Below are 18,911 nucleotides of genomic sequence, written 5' to 3' on the forward strand. Positions count from 1 at the left end.
CCCACGGGATCTTTAAAAATCTAAATCCACGCGGACGGAGTCGCGGGCATCTTCTAGTAATATATAACGCTAAGTTTTTGCTAGCGTTCTGGTAACATTCTGTATATTAATTATACTTTAATATTATTAAGATATTGGGCCATGTTTTAATGAAGTTATAAATTAGTAATTAACACGAGTCTGCGAGCCGCCTCGCTTCCTTGAGATATCTTTTGATTACTGACTGCTAGTTAGAACTTCGTCGCCTGCTAATTTATGTTAATAAAATACAAATATTGACTTCAGGTTGTAAATGTCAAGGTTCTTGATTAGTTTCAGAGGTTTTGCAGACTTATCGGGGAATTTGATTAACTACTAAGTTTTCTGAAGTTCATGTATTTTTTAAATAAGTCCTCAGAAGCGACTTGTGAGATAGTTTGAGAATATTTTTTTCGGACGAAAGTAATGTTCACATTTACGTCACTTCCGCCAAAAATGGCCGGCAGACAGAATAGCTGTTTTGGGGCCAACTAAGGTACCTATATCGAGATAGTGACAAGTAGTTAGTGTCATAGGTTAAAATCTTTATTTTTTAACCCCCGACCCAAAAATAGAGGTGTTATAAGTTTGACGTGTGTATCTGTGTGTCTGTGTATCTGTGTATCTGTCTGTGGCACCGTAGCTCCTAAACTAATGAACTGATTTTAATTTAGTTTTTTTTTTTTTGTTTCAAAGGTGGCTTGATCGAGAATGTTCTTAGCTATAATCCAAGAAAATCGGTTCAGCCATCTGAAAGTTATCAGCTCTTTTCTATTTACTGTAACCTTCACTTGTCGGGGGTGTTATAAATTTTTAATTTACACTTGTTTTTACTTATTGCCATGATATATTATAGAAAAAAATATTTGTTTCTATAATATTTCTACAATGGTATTTAAATTGAGAACCGAATTACGTTCGTATGGGAATCGCTCCAGGGAGCGCGCTTGGGTTACTTCGGTAGTTCTTGAAATATTTACTCCAAAGTAAGATTGGGACAAAATTAATGGTAGCACGGTCTATCCGTGAGCGGCCGTCCTTATTCACGCCACGTTTTAAAATACGACGAGAGTTGGAATCTCGCAGTATGGGATAACGAGAAAACTTGTGCCAACTTGACTTTTACTCCCTTCGATTTCGATTTTGGATACCTACTTTGCGCTTTACTTTTTAATTAGCTTAGTTATCGGCTCAGTTTTTTATGCAATGCATGAAATAATTCAATTCAATTCAATTTATTTATTTGCTGATACAGGGTGTAAATCTATACTAATAAATAAAATTGGAGTGTCTGTCTGTAATTTCGAAAAAACTACCTCATATAAAGCTCATATGGTTATTTGAACGATACCATAACCGAATCACACGTTTTTAAAATTTTTGTATGTCTGTCTGTCTGTCTGTCTGTCTGTCTGTCTGTCTGTCTGTCTGTTTGAAAAGGCTAATCTTCGGAACGGCTGAACCGATTTTGACGGGACTTTCACAGACAAGTAGAGGATTCATCAGGGTGTAACATAGGCTACTTTTTTAACCGACTTTCAAAAAAGGAGTTGTGTTTTTCTACCTATGTATACCGAAATCTTCGAGATTTCTGAACCGATTTGAGTAAATTTTTTTTTAATCGATAGAAGAACTTTGCGACATTGCCCTATAAAAAATTTAGATTCCAACTCCTCAATCCTGATGCTGCAGGGGATCTGATCACCAAAGTGGATGGGGTTTAGAAACTGTCGTCGGTTATAACTTGATATTGAAGGTATATTTACCAAGTAAAGACTTTGTCGCGCGGTACGGATAGACTACTTTTGTCCTGGGAACTCAAAAGTTCCCACGGGATTTCTAAAAACCTAAATCCACGCGGGCGAAGCTGCGGGCATCAGCTAGTACATAATAATACTGGTCCAGCTGTACCACGCCTAACTGGCATGCAAAAACATTAATAGTGTTAAACATAGTAAAACATAGTAAATCAGAAATGGCCATGGGCAGGGCACATAGTTTTTACTTAATTTTATTTAATTCAGATACAAATTATCCCTTGACTGCAATATCTCCTGATAATAAGTGATGGTGCAGTCTTAAATTAAAGCGAGTTTACTTGGACGGAGTATGGCAACCCATAACCTGTTGATTTTTACACGGCATCTTACGGGAACGCTATCGCTTGGCGGCACGGCTTTGCCGGTAGGAAGTAACTGACTACGGCCAATGCCTGCCACCGGACCAGACCAGATGCTCCGATGTCGGAGTGAAACGTACGTCGAAGTAATCGAAGTCTTTGTAATACGTAAATTATTATTTAAAAGCGCATATCTAGCATCCAATAAAAAATCCGTAATTAACAAATATCTAGAAATCAAGCCGAGGACTTTTTATCTAAAAATCAACCGCCTGCAGCTGCAGAAGTGGTAAAAAGATAAAACATAGAACCTAATTTCGCAGATTTGTAGTACGCCGCTCAAAATTTAGTGACCCAGCTCACAAATTGTGATAGAGTATGATCACACCAGCGACATAAATGTCGCATAAATAAGTTGTTTGTTGTGTTACGCCCACGTGACTTTGATAGCAACAAGTCATTGTAATCTGTCTTTGGTCGTGTCAGATCGTTTCAGACTATGAGAGTGAAGGAATAAATATTTTTACTATATTGTAAATGAAAAATGTTTCAATTCTTTAACTTATTTCTGAGGCCGCATATCGTCAGTGGAGATCTAACAGTGCGTAAGTCATTTTTGTTGGGGTTCAACACTTTGACCATTCGATGGAGATAATCAATCAGAATCAAGTCAATAACTTTAACATCATAGCATCACAAAAATATTGTGCACCAAGGGTTGCTAACAAATATTTTATACAGTTTTATTACTCTCCTGTAAAGTAGACTTACTTAGTTTTTTGACTTATTCACTGATTGTGTCACAACGTATTGTCTAGCGACAAGTCGCCAGCTTGCGTGTCACTTAAAGAGAGAACATACAAAGTTATAAATTGTAAAACGTGCGATTTAGTCCGCCATTTTGAAAATTCCCGCGCATTGCCCCGGCTACTTTATTAGTTTTATTTTATTAACCCCCGACCCAAAAAGAGGGGTGTTATAAGTTTGACGTGTGTATCTGTGTATCTGTGTGTCTGTGTATCTGTGTATCTGTGTATCTGTGTATCTGTCTGTGGCATCGTAGCGCCTAAACGAATGAACCGATTTTAATTTAGTTTTTTTTGTTTGAAAGGTGGCTTGATCGAGAGTGTTCTTAGCTATAATCTAAAAAAATTGGTTCAGCCGTTTAAGAGTTATCAGCTCTTTTCTAGTTTTCTTGTACAAAAGAAGGTTAGATAACTGTTAGGTTCATAATATTATGTCAATTGACAAATGTCAAGCTGTCAAGATGGACGTTGCCTAAATACATAATTATTTACTTGAAAATGATGTTTTGGAAAACTTCAAATACTTTGGATCGTCGGGGGTGTTATAAATTTTTAATTTACACTTGTAACGGTTAGCGTCCGGCCCGTATTTTAACCGGCCCGGATGCCGACTCCAAATGAAACTTTTAAATCGTTTGACTGGTTACTGTAGCCGAATTAAATCATTGAACTTTACAAAGCTTGGTTAAATCTAGCTCACTCACCCGGTTTCACTCGAGGGGAATTTCTGGAATTGTTTCTCCGTTAAATAAAAAAGTTCGTACGTTTTATGCTGTATACGTTGCATATCTAGTCAGTCATCTATTAGTCAGTTTATCGCTTTATGTGTATAAGTTTTCTCTTGCTCTCTGCTTCTCTAATTTATAAAAGTTGTACTAAATTATGAAAATTACAGCGTAAAATAAGTATCTACCTATTTGCTTATAACCTACCTACTGTTTTCCAAATAAATATTCTGCGTTTTTTTAAATTATCCAATATAATATTACGTATACCAGAGGTAATGTACCTAGTTCTATAATAACATTTTTGGAGCCGGTGCCAATTAGCCGCATGAACCAGCTTCATATTGTTTATGACCTTATAACTTCTGAAATCTGAATTATTGAACGAAATTACTTCAAACATAATAATAAGTAAACTGACCTAATTTAAAAATATTTGTAATTCTTGTGTTTAGCTCGTCCATCGCCACCGAGGAACTGCACAGCCAAGAAAACGATGAAGAACAATGAAGCCTTCCTCACAGTCCGTTGCATAGCAGGCTACGATGGAGGGCTGAACCAGCATTTCACCCTCGAGGCTGTGGGTGAGACCAGCAGGATCCTTGAGAACAGCACTGCCAGTAAAACTGGTGAGTATGACTTTGACAGCTTCTTCTATACCTGAGGCCGTTACTTTTTTTTTGAGACAGACAACGAAGTGATCCTCTAAGGGTTCCTTTTTCCTTTTGAGTTACCGAATCCTGAAAATAATGGAACACAGTTCTTTGCCAGATCTCCATGTTTCTATCCCAATTTCTCCCTAAAACAAACCTTCTTTTCCAGATTTCGTCGTATGGCTGAATGTGAGCTGGTCGGAGCTGGAATCCATGCCAGATGACGAGGTCCTCACCGTGGCAGCGCGGAACAGCAAGGGCATCTCAGACCCTGTGCTCATACGAGATCTGGTCTACAGGGACGCTGCGAAGCATATAGGTATGTGTGATGTAACCACAAATTCGCGGTTTTCAGATTTACCAAATTCCATCATTCTAGGTCAACGGAAAGTACCCTAGCTTTCTTGAGAGACAGATAGACAGACAGACAACAAAGTGATCCTATAAGGGTTCCGTTTTTCCTTTTGAGGTACCAAACCCTAAAAACCGGCATGTCTGAGAGTTCTCCACCAATCCGTACTTGTTCAACTTGGTAAACTATGGCAAAACCCTTCTGAAAGGAAAACCATAACAAACACAGTGTGTGTATATAATATTACAGGTATGTATTTATTAATATTGCTTCAAATTTCATTTTAATGTTACTCTGATAATAAATACATACCTGAGAAAGGTATGTTGGTCTGTATAATTATTTAAATTACCCAAACGAGACTTACAATTTCGCTCTCCTGATAACATAACCGTAATAAGATTATTATAACAGGCTTACCGCTAATCCAAACATGTTTAATTCCCCAAAACATCTTCAATTCAAGTCGCGTGGAACAATAAATTCTACAAAGTTGAAGCGCGCTGAAAATTAAAGCAATAACAGTTACAATTGCTTGAGACTCGGTTTGCATTACAAATTGCTAGATCCGATCTAATATAACATGTATTATTATAGCTTGTAAGCATGGGGCCACACTAGAGACTTTCTGTTACGTCGTTGACCTTGACTTAATGTAACATCGACATTATGTTACATAACAGTTATGGTCCAAGATCCTACACCCGCCAGACGTTCCTTATTTCTGAGAAATTTCTGATAGAGTAGTACTAGTACTTTTAATATTCGCATATTGGCTACCTCATACCTCGGACCAATTTAAAGGTATCTTACAGAGAAGAGTAAGCTTACATCCCGAGGACAGACATAGGATTTTATCCCGGAAAATCGGAGAGTTCCCACGGGATTCTTAGAACCCATCCGTTAACCGATTTATATGAAATTTGGTACAGAGGTAGCATGCGTCCCGGATATTGACATAGGCAAGTTTTTATCCCGGAAAAGCAGAGTCCCCATGGGATTTAAAAAACCTAAATCCACGTGGACGAAGTCGTGGGTATAAAGAATAAAGCGACATTTAGTCGCACGACAGTCGCCAGTTTGCTCTCGAGGTTAAAGTTAACTAGGTCTCGGTCTGCATCACAAATTGCTAGATCCGATCTACAATATAACATATAACAGCGTGTTACTGTAATTCTGTTTGTGGAATCATCGGGGAATACTCACCACTGTAATATACGGTCGGCTGGGGTGACCATGCGATTAGTGTTGTATGGAGTCTCGGATTTTATCTGAAAAAACCAGCCCACCGAAGGTTTTTTGTCCCACCATGACTGCTAATAATTTTTTTGAAAAAAAAAATTAATACGGCAGAGTAGTGATGTATTTTTTTTTTTGATTTCTACTTGTTTTCTAATTTAACCAGTTAAGCGCTCACTTTGCTGCAGCGGCATTTTTAGGGTTCCTTACTCGAATGGTGCCAAAGGAACCCTATTACTAAGCCTACGTTGTCCGTCCGACTATCTGTCTGTCAGCGTGCTTTATCTCGTGAACCATAATAGGTAGAGAGTTGAAATTTACACAGAATGTGCATTTATATCATGCTGCTATAACGACAAATAATAAAAGAAATTAAAATAGCCGCCATGGAAATTAAAAGAAATTAAAGGTATTATTTCTTGCACGATGGCACGAAACCCTTTGTGTGCGAATCCGACGTGCACTTGTCGATTTTATTTCGAATTTTCCTAAAACCTGGTCACCCTGATGTCGAGTGGCTTATTACTGCTGCCTTGAACCATACTCCAGCGGGAACAGGGAATATTACAGATACTATATAGATGAGGATCGCTGCTACCTTTGCGGTCCCTGATATAATAAAACTACTTACGTAAAGTACTTGCGGGTAGTTCGCTACAGATTCAATATGCGGTCAGATTTAGGAAGCAATTTTCTGAATATTTCTGATACAGCGATGCGTCTAACCCCAATCTTTGTCAATACAATTTTAACCTATCGTCGGCGCACTACTGAGAACGGATCTCCTCTTAAAATAAGAATAGTTGAGGTTTAATAGTCTAATCATGCTAAGGAAATGTGGATTAGCAGACTTCACACATTGTTGAAAATATTATGAAAAAATCTCAGGGATGCAGATTTCCTCACAATTTTTTTTGCCAAATAATTATAATGATGAAGGATGTATTGCGAGAGGTTATGTAATGCAGCAATAAGTGACACTTTAGAACCTTGGTTCATTTCTAGAAGATATAAGAATCTAGATTCAATAAATAACATTTTTTTTCTTAACAAAAGAAACAACGGGAACAAGAATATATAAGAATCTAGATTCAATAAATGTTATTTTTCTCAACAGAAGAAACAACGAGAACAATGTCCAAGTTCCCAGTAGCGGCGGCCATTGCAGGTCTTGCAGCTGTCTTCACGGCAGCCGCTGCAATTGTCGTGCTTGTACTACGAAAGTGAGTGTTTACTCTGTTTTTACTATTTACTTATCAAGTCATCACTACCCATAGGTATTCTAAATGTGAAAGTGTGTTTGTTTGTTGGTCTTCCCTCGTCGCAATGGAGCCACAGATTGACTTGATTTTTTATATTAATATAGATAAAGACCTGGCAAATGATATCATAGACTACTTTTTATTTAGGAACATCAATTTCCACGATATTTGTGTCAAATAACTTCTAGAAGTTATGGTCTTAATTTGAACATTTATTATCCATACTATCCATACTCCATACTAATATTATAAATGCGATGTCGTGTCTGTTTGTTTGTCTGCTACGTTTTCACGGCTCAACCGCTTAACCGATTTTAATGAAAGGTACAGAGTTAGCTTACATCCCGGGGACGGACACAGGCTACTTTTTATCCTAGAAAATTAAAGAGTTCCTACGGGACTCTTAAGAATCTATCCTTTAAACTGATTTATATGAAATCTGGTACTTAACTTTGGCAACTTTTTATCCCGGAAAAGCAAAGAGTTCCTACGGGATTTTTAAATAAACCTAAATCTAGTATAGGCATAAACGTGAAAAATAGGTCCCCGGTTATCTCAGCACTTAATGACATCTTTTTCCCATTAACAGGCGCAACGAAACAACATCGAGCAGTAAACGACCATCCCAGAGCGTGGTCCAGGTAGACGCGAATGGAAGACGGTACCTCATCGCTTACCCAGCACCTGCTGATAAGCTGGAGACCAAGCCGGATATCCTGAACCCTAAAGCTGGTGAGTATGATGACGCTAAATCAGTAAGCGGAGCGTGGTCAAGATATTCTTTTATAAAAATAAGCGAGCGAACGAGCAGGCGGGTTAAGTGATTACCACCATGAACATTTGCAGCATCAGAGGAACCACCGATGCGTTGCCGGCCTTTCAGGAATTTGTTGGTCCGCCCCTGTGAATAACCATGTTGTAATCTAATGGGAACACCGCCGATGGAAGTCGGTTCCACAGTTTGCATGTGCGTGGAAAAAATGGTCTGGCACAACGAGCGGTCGAAATGCACCAGCAACCAGATGGTGAGAGTGAAATTGCCAGGCGGATACGAATGGAAGATGTTTAGTCCAGATTCTCTGGTTCTTTCTAAGGATCTATTCATTTCTGATTTGATCGCTATTCATATAATTTTTTTAATTACCATTAGTAGCACCTGACTGCAATCAGACCTGCTGGCAAGTGATGGTGCAGCCTAAGATGTAGCGCACTTGCCTAGCAAACGCCTATTCGCACTTGACTTAAAAGAACCATATTTAAAGTGGAGGGAAAAATTGATGCCGGAAGGGCGTTTCATATCCTAGTGGTTCGGATTAGAAACGAGAAAGCAAATCGCTTTGTACCAGTCCGTGGATTTACTTAGGAATACGAAAGTGTGTTTGTCGGTCTGTTTCTCAAATTTTCCCATAGATATTTTCCATTAACCATCTCATATGTTTGGTAACAGATAGTGAGCCTCCTCGCGTAGTGCTGGAGTCTAGCGACAGCAAAACCTACACAATCAAGGAGGCCAGCCAGCCCAGCAAGTCCTCCTACCAGCCACCGCGCGCTGAAGATGATATGGTAACCACTTCTTACCTTTAGCATTTTGATTTCTTCAAGCCCTGAAGTAGGCCTGTAGCGACAGCAAAACGAGCACAATAAAGGAAGCCAGACAGCCCAGCAAGTTCTACCAGCCACCGCGCCCTAAAGAGATATGGTGACTACTTCATCATCATCAGCCTGTGAAGTCCACTGTTGGACATAGGCCTTCTCCGAAGAGCGCCATTACACCCGATCCTCAGACTCCTCATCCAGCCACTTCTCGCTAGCCTCTTTAGGTATATCATCTGTCCATCGTGCTAACTTTAGGACTATCCGGCTCAACGGCCATCGCCTCTACGACAAGCATGACCTACCCATTGCCACTTCAGCTTGCTAATAATTTGGGCTAGGTCACTGATATTGGTTCCAACATTGTACCTATCAGTAGTGTGGATACATCCCTTCTCATAATTACATACACACTCATAATCATAACTCAATCGAGTGCGAACGGGAATTGCTCTCTGTGGTATAATTAACGATGCAATATAATATAATTGATTTTGCCATAAACTTTATGATCAGCAACAAAATATTACTGTTGGAATAATTATTTATAGGAGTAAGTCATGATTTATGTATACATGACACTGTTGTATCTACCCTTAGTTTTTTAGGGTTCCGTTTCCAAAGGGTGCCAACGGGACCATATTACTAAGCCTTCACTGTCCGTCCGTCCGTTTATCAGCGAGCTGTATCTCGTAAACCTCAATAGGTAGCGAGTTGAAATTTTCACAGCATGTATATTTCTATTGCCTTTTGAACATGCCCAAACGACCTCGTTACCGCAAACTGACAAATGAAATAATGACACAAGTGAAAAACTAACTCCAAAAGGTCCAAAGCGCTGAAAAAATCGTGTCGCTTACGCATTTCTCCGAGGTTTCAGATAACTAAGGAACAAGCAACTATACTTAATGATGATTTGGGTACATGTAGATGTAACGTTGTAGGTTGTATTAGTAATGAGGTTCCACATCAATTCCACAAACTGCCCTCAAGCCGGCCATCCGTCCCACCCTCTCCCCCACCCCTACGCAATAACATCGCCTGTAATTATATACGCGCCTAAATGTACCATGGGGGCCGATTTGTAATAAATTGATTATTGAAACAGATCTCTGTTTTCAATTGTTGGGTCGGTTTGGAAAATGACCTTTTCTTTGGCCGGCTGTGGTGCGGGCTACCATTATCGTCATCATATCCCATGATCGCCACACTACTGAGTACAAGTTTCTCAGAATGAGACGGATTTGGTCATATTTGATAACCTCCCTGGAGCAGTGGTAATCGCTGTGGTCTTATTAGTTGGAGGTCCCGGGTTCGATTCCTGGCAGGGTTTGGAATTTCATAATTGTTTTAAATCAGTGGTCTGGTATGGTGGGAGACTTCGGCCGTGGCTAGTTACCACCATACCGACAAAGTCGTGCTGCCAAGCGATTTTGCGTTCCAGTATGATGCCGTGTAGAAAACAAAGGTATAGGTTAGCCCGCTTCCATCTTAGACTGCATCATCACTTACCACCAGGTGAGATTGCAGTCAAGGGCTAACTTGTATCTGAATTTAAAAATTAAAAGCCAAGTGGCCAAGTGCGGATTGGAAAACTTCACATAGGACTGTTTGTCAATCTGCACTTGGCCAGGGTGTTGGATTATGGTCATACCTTTCTTCATTGAACCCTGCGATAAGATGATGATGACGATGATATATGATAACATAGATAAAGATTCAAATAATATAATATACCTCCTAATGATCGTTTTACACTTTCAGATGCCTCAGAGATAACATACGGAACCGGAGCTACGCGTCGTGTAAATATACCATTAAATTGTACATTTTCTTGATTGCCAATGAACTTAACTTTAAGGGAAATATAGACGAATTCTTCCATATCACTTTAAATTATAAAGGCTATAAGAAGAAGGGATCTACAAATTGAGGTAGAGTCAAACTCATGGCGCGTTTTTGTTATTTTCGTAGGGATCTCTAATTTTTGAAAATAAAATATAGCCTATGTCACTTAGGAATAAACTAGCTTTATACTAGTGAAAGAATTTTCAAAATCGGTTCACTAGTTCCTGGGATTACTCCCAACAAACCAACTTATAAACTTTACCTCTTAGTTTTATAATATTAGTATAGATAAAATGATATTATATTATCTACACAACGAAAATTTTAAAATGATAATTTTATTGAGTACCATAAAAACGATTTTGTGTCCATTTTCAAATGGTATTATAATTACAAGTAAGTTTACAATAAGTATAAGTAATTCGACTTAACAAAAACTTTTAAAACACCTTAGATCAATTTTTGAAAACCCTGAAATTTTAATTAAGATAATTTTAAAACATCCATTTAAAATGAATATAATGTTATTACCTGTAAATAGATCCCTTCTTCTTATACAAAATTAATTATAATATTATGATATTTAATGTAAATTCTATGATATCTTTAAATAAATGTTGATACTTGAACAAAATAGGCGTCTTTTATTTCGTCCTTAACCTTCTCTACTTATCAGTATTTTAAAGGAGCTGTTAGAGCGGTCACGCACTCATCCGATTCGAGTTCGTAGAAATACGGATATAAAAAACTCGGACCGAATTCGGAAATTGCTTACGCACTAATCCGATCTCTGATCCAAATCCAAGCTATTCAGTTGACATCTTTGGTATGTCCACGTCATATGTCCGATTTGAATCCGAGGCACATCCGAGATAATCTCACGGATGACGGAGAGAACTCGAATGACGGAAGCCGGAGCTAGTCTAAGGGTGAGATCTATAGAGCGCGCTCTGCCTTTGCTTAGACTTAAGACAGAGTTAAAACGAGACAGAGCTATATCTCTCACATAAATCTGTCTCGTTTTAACTCAATCTTAAGTCAGAGCAAAGTCAAAGTGCGCTTTATAGATTTCAGCCTAAGACTGCGATCTATTAATAGAGCGTACTTTGTCTTTCCTCAGACTTAAGTTTTAGTTAAAACGAGACAGATTTATGCCAGTGATATAACGCTATCTCGTTTTACCAGCCTCTTAAGTGTAAGGTAAGTCAAAGTGCTCTGTATAAATTTCAGCCTAAGCTATCATACAAAAAGTTCTATGACTACTTCGGAACGTATTTTCACGGATTCGGATCGGATGCAGTGCGTAATCGCCCTTATGATCTCAGCACTTCCGATCTGTCAGAAAAATAATTACCTATATGTTAGGCATAATAACCGAAAATACTGCCAACACTCTTTGAACGGAGTTGGTACCTCAAAGATAGACCATAATTTATTCTTTGTGGCTGGTATCTCAAAGACAGACCTTAAATCATACAGCGACAAATTTTAATGCTTTTTTATTTTATTTTAACTAGCTGATACTCACGACTTCGTCCGCATGGGTATAGGTGTTTTAATCCCGCGAATACTCTTTGATTTTACGGAATAAAAAGTAGCCTGTGTTAGGTCAGGATATTTAAGCTACCTCCATTCCTTTCAGCCAAATCCTACCAGTAGTTTTTGCGTGAAAGAGTAACAAACGTACACACACACACCACACAAACACACACACACATACGTAAACTATTGCCTTTATACCTTATTATTAGGTACCTACTGTGAAGTGTGATAGTAAGATATAAAATCCATGGAATCTAATGATAATATGCTCTCTATATCAACATATCCCGATAATCTTCGTGGATATCGGTTGTGCTTTATCCCCGAGACGTGCTGCAAATGAATACAGATGGTCCGATGATCAGCCGAGCGTTGAGATGAATCTCTTTACTAACGATCAAGCAAGAATATAACCCTTCCCTGTATAGGTATATCTTTCAACTGATTGCATCTATATGCAACGCACTATATCTACTCCAGGCAATATATCTATTCTATGTATTATATGCAGTATTTCTATTCCACACACGTTTGTGTGTAGGTAGGTATGTATGTGTGTGTGTGTGTGTATGTATGTTTGTTACTCCTTCACGCAAAAGCTACTGAAAGGATTTGGCTGGGAAAGATTATTTGGATGTGCACATTTGTGAACATCCAAATAATCCTGGAAATAACCCTGGATTTGCACATAGGCTACTTTTTATCCCAGAAAATCAAAGAGTTTCCACGGGATTTTTGAAAAACCTACATCCACGCGAACGAAGTCGTAGGCATTAGCTGGTCTTCTTTAAGATAAAAGTTGTTTAGAAGTCACCAGCAGAGCTCAAATCTATTGCAAGCCAATTGCTAAGTAAGGGTCTCTTTTACGAATGAGAAGGTCTTAGGCCATAGGCTACCACGCTGACCAATTGTTGATTAGCGGACTTCACACACCTTTCTTTTTCTTTTCTTTTTTTTAAGAATATTAGCCGTGCTAATCATGACTAATACTCCCCTTTCCCCTCCAATTAAGCGTAAAGCTTGTGCCAGAAGTGGGTACGATTATAGTGAAACGGGTGGGGTTTGAACCGCCGACCTTTCGGAATTCAGTCCGCTCCTCAACCGTTGAGCTATCGAGGCTTACCTTTGAGGACATTATTAATTAGTAGCTGATGCCCGCAGCTTCGCCCGCGTGGATTTAGGTTTTTAGAAATCCCGTGGGAATCCTTTGCTAATCCAGGATATTATCTATCTCCATTCCAAATTTCAGCCAAATCCGTCCAGTAGTTTTTGCGTGAAGGAGTAACAAACATACACACACACACACACACACACACACACACACACACACACACACACACACATACAGACTTTCGCCTTTATAATATTAGTGTGATTATTGAGAACCCTCAGGCATGCAAGTTTCCCGACGATATTTTCCTTCACCGTTGGGCAAGTGATATTAAACGCACTTAGCTTCGAAAAGAGACGTGCTTGCCCGGGGTTAAACCCCGGATATCCCGTCTAGGAGGCTTATGTTTAAACCACTCGGCTATCACCGCTTCTATTTTAGTTTAGACATGAAATCCATGGAATCTAATGATATGCTAGGTATATTTAAGCTCTCTATATCAACATATCCCGATAATCCCCGTGGATATCGGGCGTGCATTAGGTACCTATAGCATATCGCTTTATCCTGAGACGCGCTGCAAATGAATACAGATGTTCCGACGATCAGCCGAGCGTTGAGATACAGCTCTCCGCTAACGAGCGAACGAGAGCAGCGCTAATACACACACCCTGTATACTACTGTTTATTTTGATAGTTTACTAATATCATTTGAATGATTATAACTCAAAATTTAACTCAAAAGAAGAGTGAATACGCACCTTCTAGGTAAACACGTCCCATCTTAGGCCACATCATCACTTTCCATCAGGTGTGATTGTGGTCAAGCGCTTGCCTATACCTAGTGAATAAAAAATAAAAAATTTAAAACCCCCTACACAAAAACCTCTATAAGAAAACTAGAAAAGAGCTGATAACTTTCAAACGGCTGAACCGATTTTCTTCGATTATGCCTAAGAACACTCTCGATCAAGCCACCTTTCAAACAAAAAACTAAATTAAAATCGGTTCATTCGTTTAGGGACTACGTTGCCACAGACAGATACACGCGTCAAACTTATAACACCCCTCTTTTTGGGTCGGGGGTTAAAAAGGAAGATAATATCGGCTGCGAATTGGCAACTGGTTAGACGCTGTTTAGGGCTTACTGCCAAAATTTGTGACGGACGGATAGACGGATGGACGGACAGCGGAGGCAGTAATAGGGTTCTGACTCCTGTTGACACGTTTTGTGTACGGAACCCTAAAAACGAAGCTTTATTCTGACTGTGGAATTGTGGCATTGAGACATTATACACATAAATTAGGTACAACAACAACATATTTAATATAGATACAAAACAACAGATTTTTTTGAATTTTATCTTTTCCCTATTAAAAATTTTCCCTATTGTTACCAAAATTCTTGATTTCAATTACTTATCACATTAATATTATGATTCACTATTATTAATAATTCAATTCAAAATATAATTCCGTTAATGCCTAGTAATTATTTCAATTAGAATTCATAATTAGTGTGTTCACACTGTTGACACAAATCACAACAAATTATTTGGTTTCAGTAAACAATAACGGGATTTGCTATTATAATTACGTTTGTCGTATAATTTCAGTAACTTCAGGATCAAATGGTGTTAATCTCTCCCTTTGTCGCGCACCGAGGGTTCCGTACTCGGGTATTTTTTTCCGACATATTGAATTTTTACCTTTTTTAAATATTTTCTTACAAATTCTTACACTTTTTTCAATTTCAATTTCAAAACCTTTATCCTTATCGTATCTTAATCTTAATTATTTACATTTTTTAATTAAATATAATTCCAGGCATATTAACAATGTTCTTAAATTAATAATTATAAATTAAAATTACTATTAGTAATTATCGTCGTCACTCGTCAAAAAGACCACCCCTGGTTGCCCCTGGACTAAAAGTGCCCATCAAGCTGGCAGGCGATGGACAACCTTTGGACCAGGTAGGCCCCAGAGCGTGGATCGCAGCCTCAATTATACATATTGAATGATAAATCCAAAACTATTATGCATAAAAATCAATAAAATTCTGTTTTAAAATGTACAGGTAAAGCCCTTTCAAATGATACACCAAACACTACCAAAGTTACTGTTACAGTGTTACTGTTGTTACTAAGAATTTACTGGGACTAATTTTCAGGGACTCGAGTATCAAAGCTATCAAGTAGTGAGTAGATGAACGAGACAGGTGGTTAAATATATCAACTCGAAAGCAGATGGGTCGATTCAAGCAGACAGTCAGGCGATTTATAGCTTGCACGTAATAATTGATGAGTAACAGACACTCTTTGAATAAAATAAATCTGCGCGATAGCGCTCAATAACAAGTACCTCGGATTTCCGAACTTTGTTGTTTAATTTTAAAATAATCTTATTTTTTAATTGCGAATTAAACCAAAGTGTGTTTTAGTGTTATTTTTAACCCCCAACCCAAAAAGGGGGGGTGTTATAAGTTTGACGTATGTATCTGTGTATCTGTCTGCGGCAACGTAGCTCCTAAACTAATGAACTGATTTTAATTTAGTTTTTTTTTGTTTGAAAGGTGGCTTTATCGAGAGTGTTCTTAGCTATAATCGAAAAAAAATCGGTTCAGCCGTTTGAAAGTTATCAGCTCTTTTCTAGTTTTCTTATAGAGATTTTTGTGTCGGGAGTTTTTCAAATTTTGAGTTATTATAAATCAATCACTGTTGCTATCTCAATTGTTGGTATTGGCTGAATGTATTCTCGCTGCAACAAAAGTTTAGATGAGTGGTGTTTGAGCTAGAAGCAAGATCGTCCATACTAGAAGAAATCACCACAAGTGACGAGGTATTCTTTAAAACAAGAGTGAATAGGCACCTTCTAGGTAAATGCGTCCCATCTTAGACCACATCATCACTTTCCATCAGGTGTGATTGTGGTCAAGCGCTTACCTATAGTGAATAAAAAAAATAAAAAAATATCCTAAGACACATAGTTAGTACAAACTACGTAAGTATAATAATTGGGAAGTACAAATCTTACCCTTGAAAATACAATACCCCTAGGTGTCATATTAGGTCAGAATTCAATAAACACACACATAATTCATGATAACGATCCACTAGAGGAAACCCATAGTCATACTAAAAGTACAGCAAGCAACATTTTATAACCGTTCGTAGGAATATAGACCCAATTGCGGTTGAAATAAATATCAAAATCTTTTGATAGATTTGTTTAATGACTTATAAACTGAGTACAGTATATGGACGACCCACAAAAGTGTACACGAGAGAATAAATTAATTAGTAAGTCGCTAAAAGCCTTCGTAGTTCGATTTAAATAGTTTAACTTTTCATCATCACTTTTCATCAGGTGTGATTGTGGTCAAGCGTACCTATAGTGCCTATAATGTAGTTTAAAGATAAAGTTGAAAACTTAAAACCCGACTGCGATCGTCGCTTGGTATATTTTAATGTTGTAGTACATTTATATTTATGAACTCAGAATTTTCTCTTCTTTCATTTGACATCCCACTCGATACAACAGCAAAAAAAAAATTTTGGAGACCCCCACTTTTTTCATGTAACATCCGTTAGGCCAATTTTTCTCGTATAAAATGTAGCCTATGTCACCCGGACCTTTACGGCGAATCGATTGACACCTCATTCATCAAAATCGGCCCAGTAGTTTAGGCGCTACGGTGGAACACACAGAATCTGGATACAAACATACATACATACATACACAGACTGCTAAAATCATAATCCTTCCTTTTGGCTTTGCCGCAGACGGGTAAAAAACAAAACTGACACTAGGTCACTAAACAGCTAGATACCTATTTTTGATTGCTAGTTACGGATAAAAGGAACTGTTTAACTTAAAAAGTTTTATCTTAATCTATGTACTTGTTTATTTATATTCCTCTGACAGAAAAATAATATTCACTATCATGTTTTGCTGCACGATAACACAAACTTTTCTTGGCTAGTTTTCAGCTCAATGGCTTTGAAAGAAAATAAACAACTAGCCTGACTACTTGCCATTCCGGTAGAGTTGACAATTTTTTATTTATTTATTTAGGAATATTATAACTTTTTGTATATTTCAGCGTCATTAAGAGGGGTCTCTCCGTCACTCGCTCCATACAAACGTAGTTCCAATTTCATTTGAATATTAAGCAACCAAAGTCCATGAAATTTTGCAGACATATTCGAGAAACTAATATGCCTGTGGTTTTCGAGATTTATGTTAAAATATTCGATTTCAAAGTTACGCGGTCTTAAAAATACACATACAAATCTTTGAGCTCCTGTAATTTTGAAACTACATATTTTTAGAATATGTCTGCAAAATTTCATAGACTTTGGTTGCTTAACCCATTCTTGACCGCCGTGCCAATTTGGGAACACTTACTTATTGAAGTTAAATAAAAAAAGTATTGACATCAGTTAATATATTATTACATTTATGAGTAGTTGAAAGTACACAGATTAAATGTAACATAAAAAAATTTAGTTATCATCAGTATTCTTTTGGTAACGATCCATCAAATTTCGTTATCGAGAGACATGTGGAGGTTTGTATAGTTTTTTAGTTATTATATTATGTGCATAAAATACATCATCAATAATAATTATATTTTGTCAAATTCAATAAATTACTAAATATTTACAAGCATTTTTAGTTACTTATACTAAGTATATAAAATTTTATAGGACTCGAAATATTACTGTACCAATTTGGGTACAGTGGCCACAAGTATGGTACTAAAACACTAAATATATATCTATTTTTTCATACTATCAAGACAAACTGAAAAGGCATTATAGTGCCAAATACAACTTTTGAAGATAAGAGGAGGCTATAATTACGATCTTACAAGATAGTGATAACAGTTTGAAGTATGGTTTAGCTATAATTCCATGAAAGGTCAGTGGCGTTACTGATGAAGAAGAGGGTTTTGATGACGACGAGACTTCATCAAGCTTGCCAAATGACGTTCTAGGAAATACTAGCATGCACCCGCGGCTTTTCTCCCGTGGGAATTTGGCAACATATAGCTTTATTTTTCAACAACGTTATAAAGGGCACATCTAGTATGCAAAATTTCAGCTTCCAAGCTTTGGGCCAAGTTCAAGGGTTTGGGCTGGGCGCTGATGTGTCAGTCGCTGAGTGAGTCAGCAATTCTCTTTTTTATTTAGATTTGTTCACAATCTTGGTAGGTAACTACCTACTCTTTGAGATTCAGAAATCAGCAGTGATGATGATTCGTTGGCTGTCAAAAGAGTTCCAATTAGAACCAATACGCCACGAATTGAAAAGCTTAGTATTGAACCAAATCAATCCGTTTCGAATGTTTCGGTTTAGCGAAAGTCTACCGCAAGTTATTCGAAAACTGACAGGCAATCTTACGAATGAATTCTGAACGGAAATCGTATGAAAGATTCCATATTTGTTTCAAAATAACAACAAGGACATGGGTGGAGTGGACGAAATGGTCCAATCAATATTGCTGTATAGAATTGACATTCATGGCAAAAATGGCAGTGGATCTCATTCACTTACATGATTTACATGGCAGTATAAAATGCCTGGGGATTGCCTGCAAAGAAAACCCTATAGATCGAATTATTATCTCGACGAAGT

The 18,911-nt window shown here is 37.7% G+C and overlaps 1 protein-coding gene across 1 annotated transcript in view; it reads left to right on the forward strand.

The window, feature by feature from the left end:
• Positions 1–11,244, forward strand: part of LOC123877016 (hemicentin-2-like) — a 125,442-nt gene extending 114,198 nt beyond the window's left edge. Inside the window, exons 13-18 of the mRNA XM_045923504.1 lie at positions 4,124–4,297; positions 4,491–4,640; positions 7,030–7,135; positions 7,764–7,906; positions 8,622–8,737; positions 10,532–11,244. Coding sequence (XP_045779460.1) covers positions 4,124–4,297; positions 4,491–4,640; positions 7,030–7,135; positions 7,764–7,906; positions 8,622–8,737; positions 10,532–10,546 — 704 coding nt within the window. The 3' untranslated portion in view covers positions 10,547–11,244. The remainder of the gene's footprint in view (positions 1–4,123; positions 4,298–4,490; positions 4,641–7,029; positions 7,136–7,763; positions 7,907–8,621; positions 8,738–10,531) is intronic.
• Positions 11,245–18,911: the final 7,667 nt, after the last annotated feature.

This window comes from Maniola jurtina, chromosome 22 (genome assembly GCF_905333055.1).
Source record: "Maniola jurtina chromosome 22, ilManJurt1.1, whole genome shotgun sequence".
NCBI lineage: Eukaryota > Metazoa > Arthropoda > Insecta > Lepidoptera > Nymphalidae > Maniola > Maniola jurtina.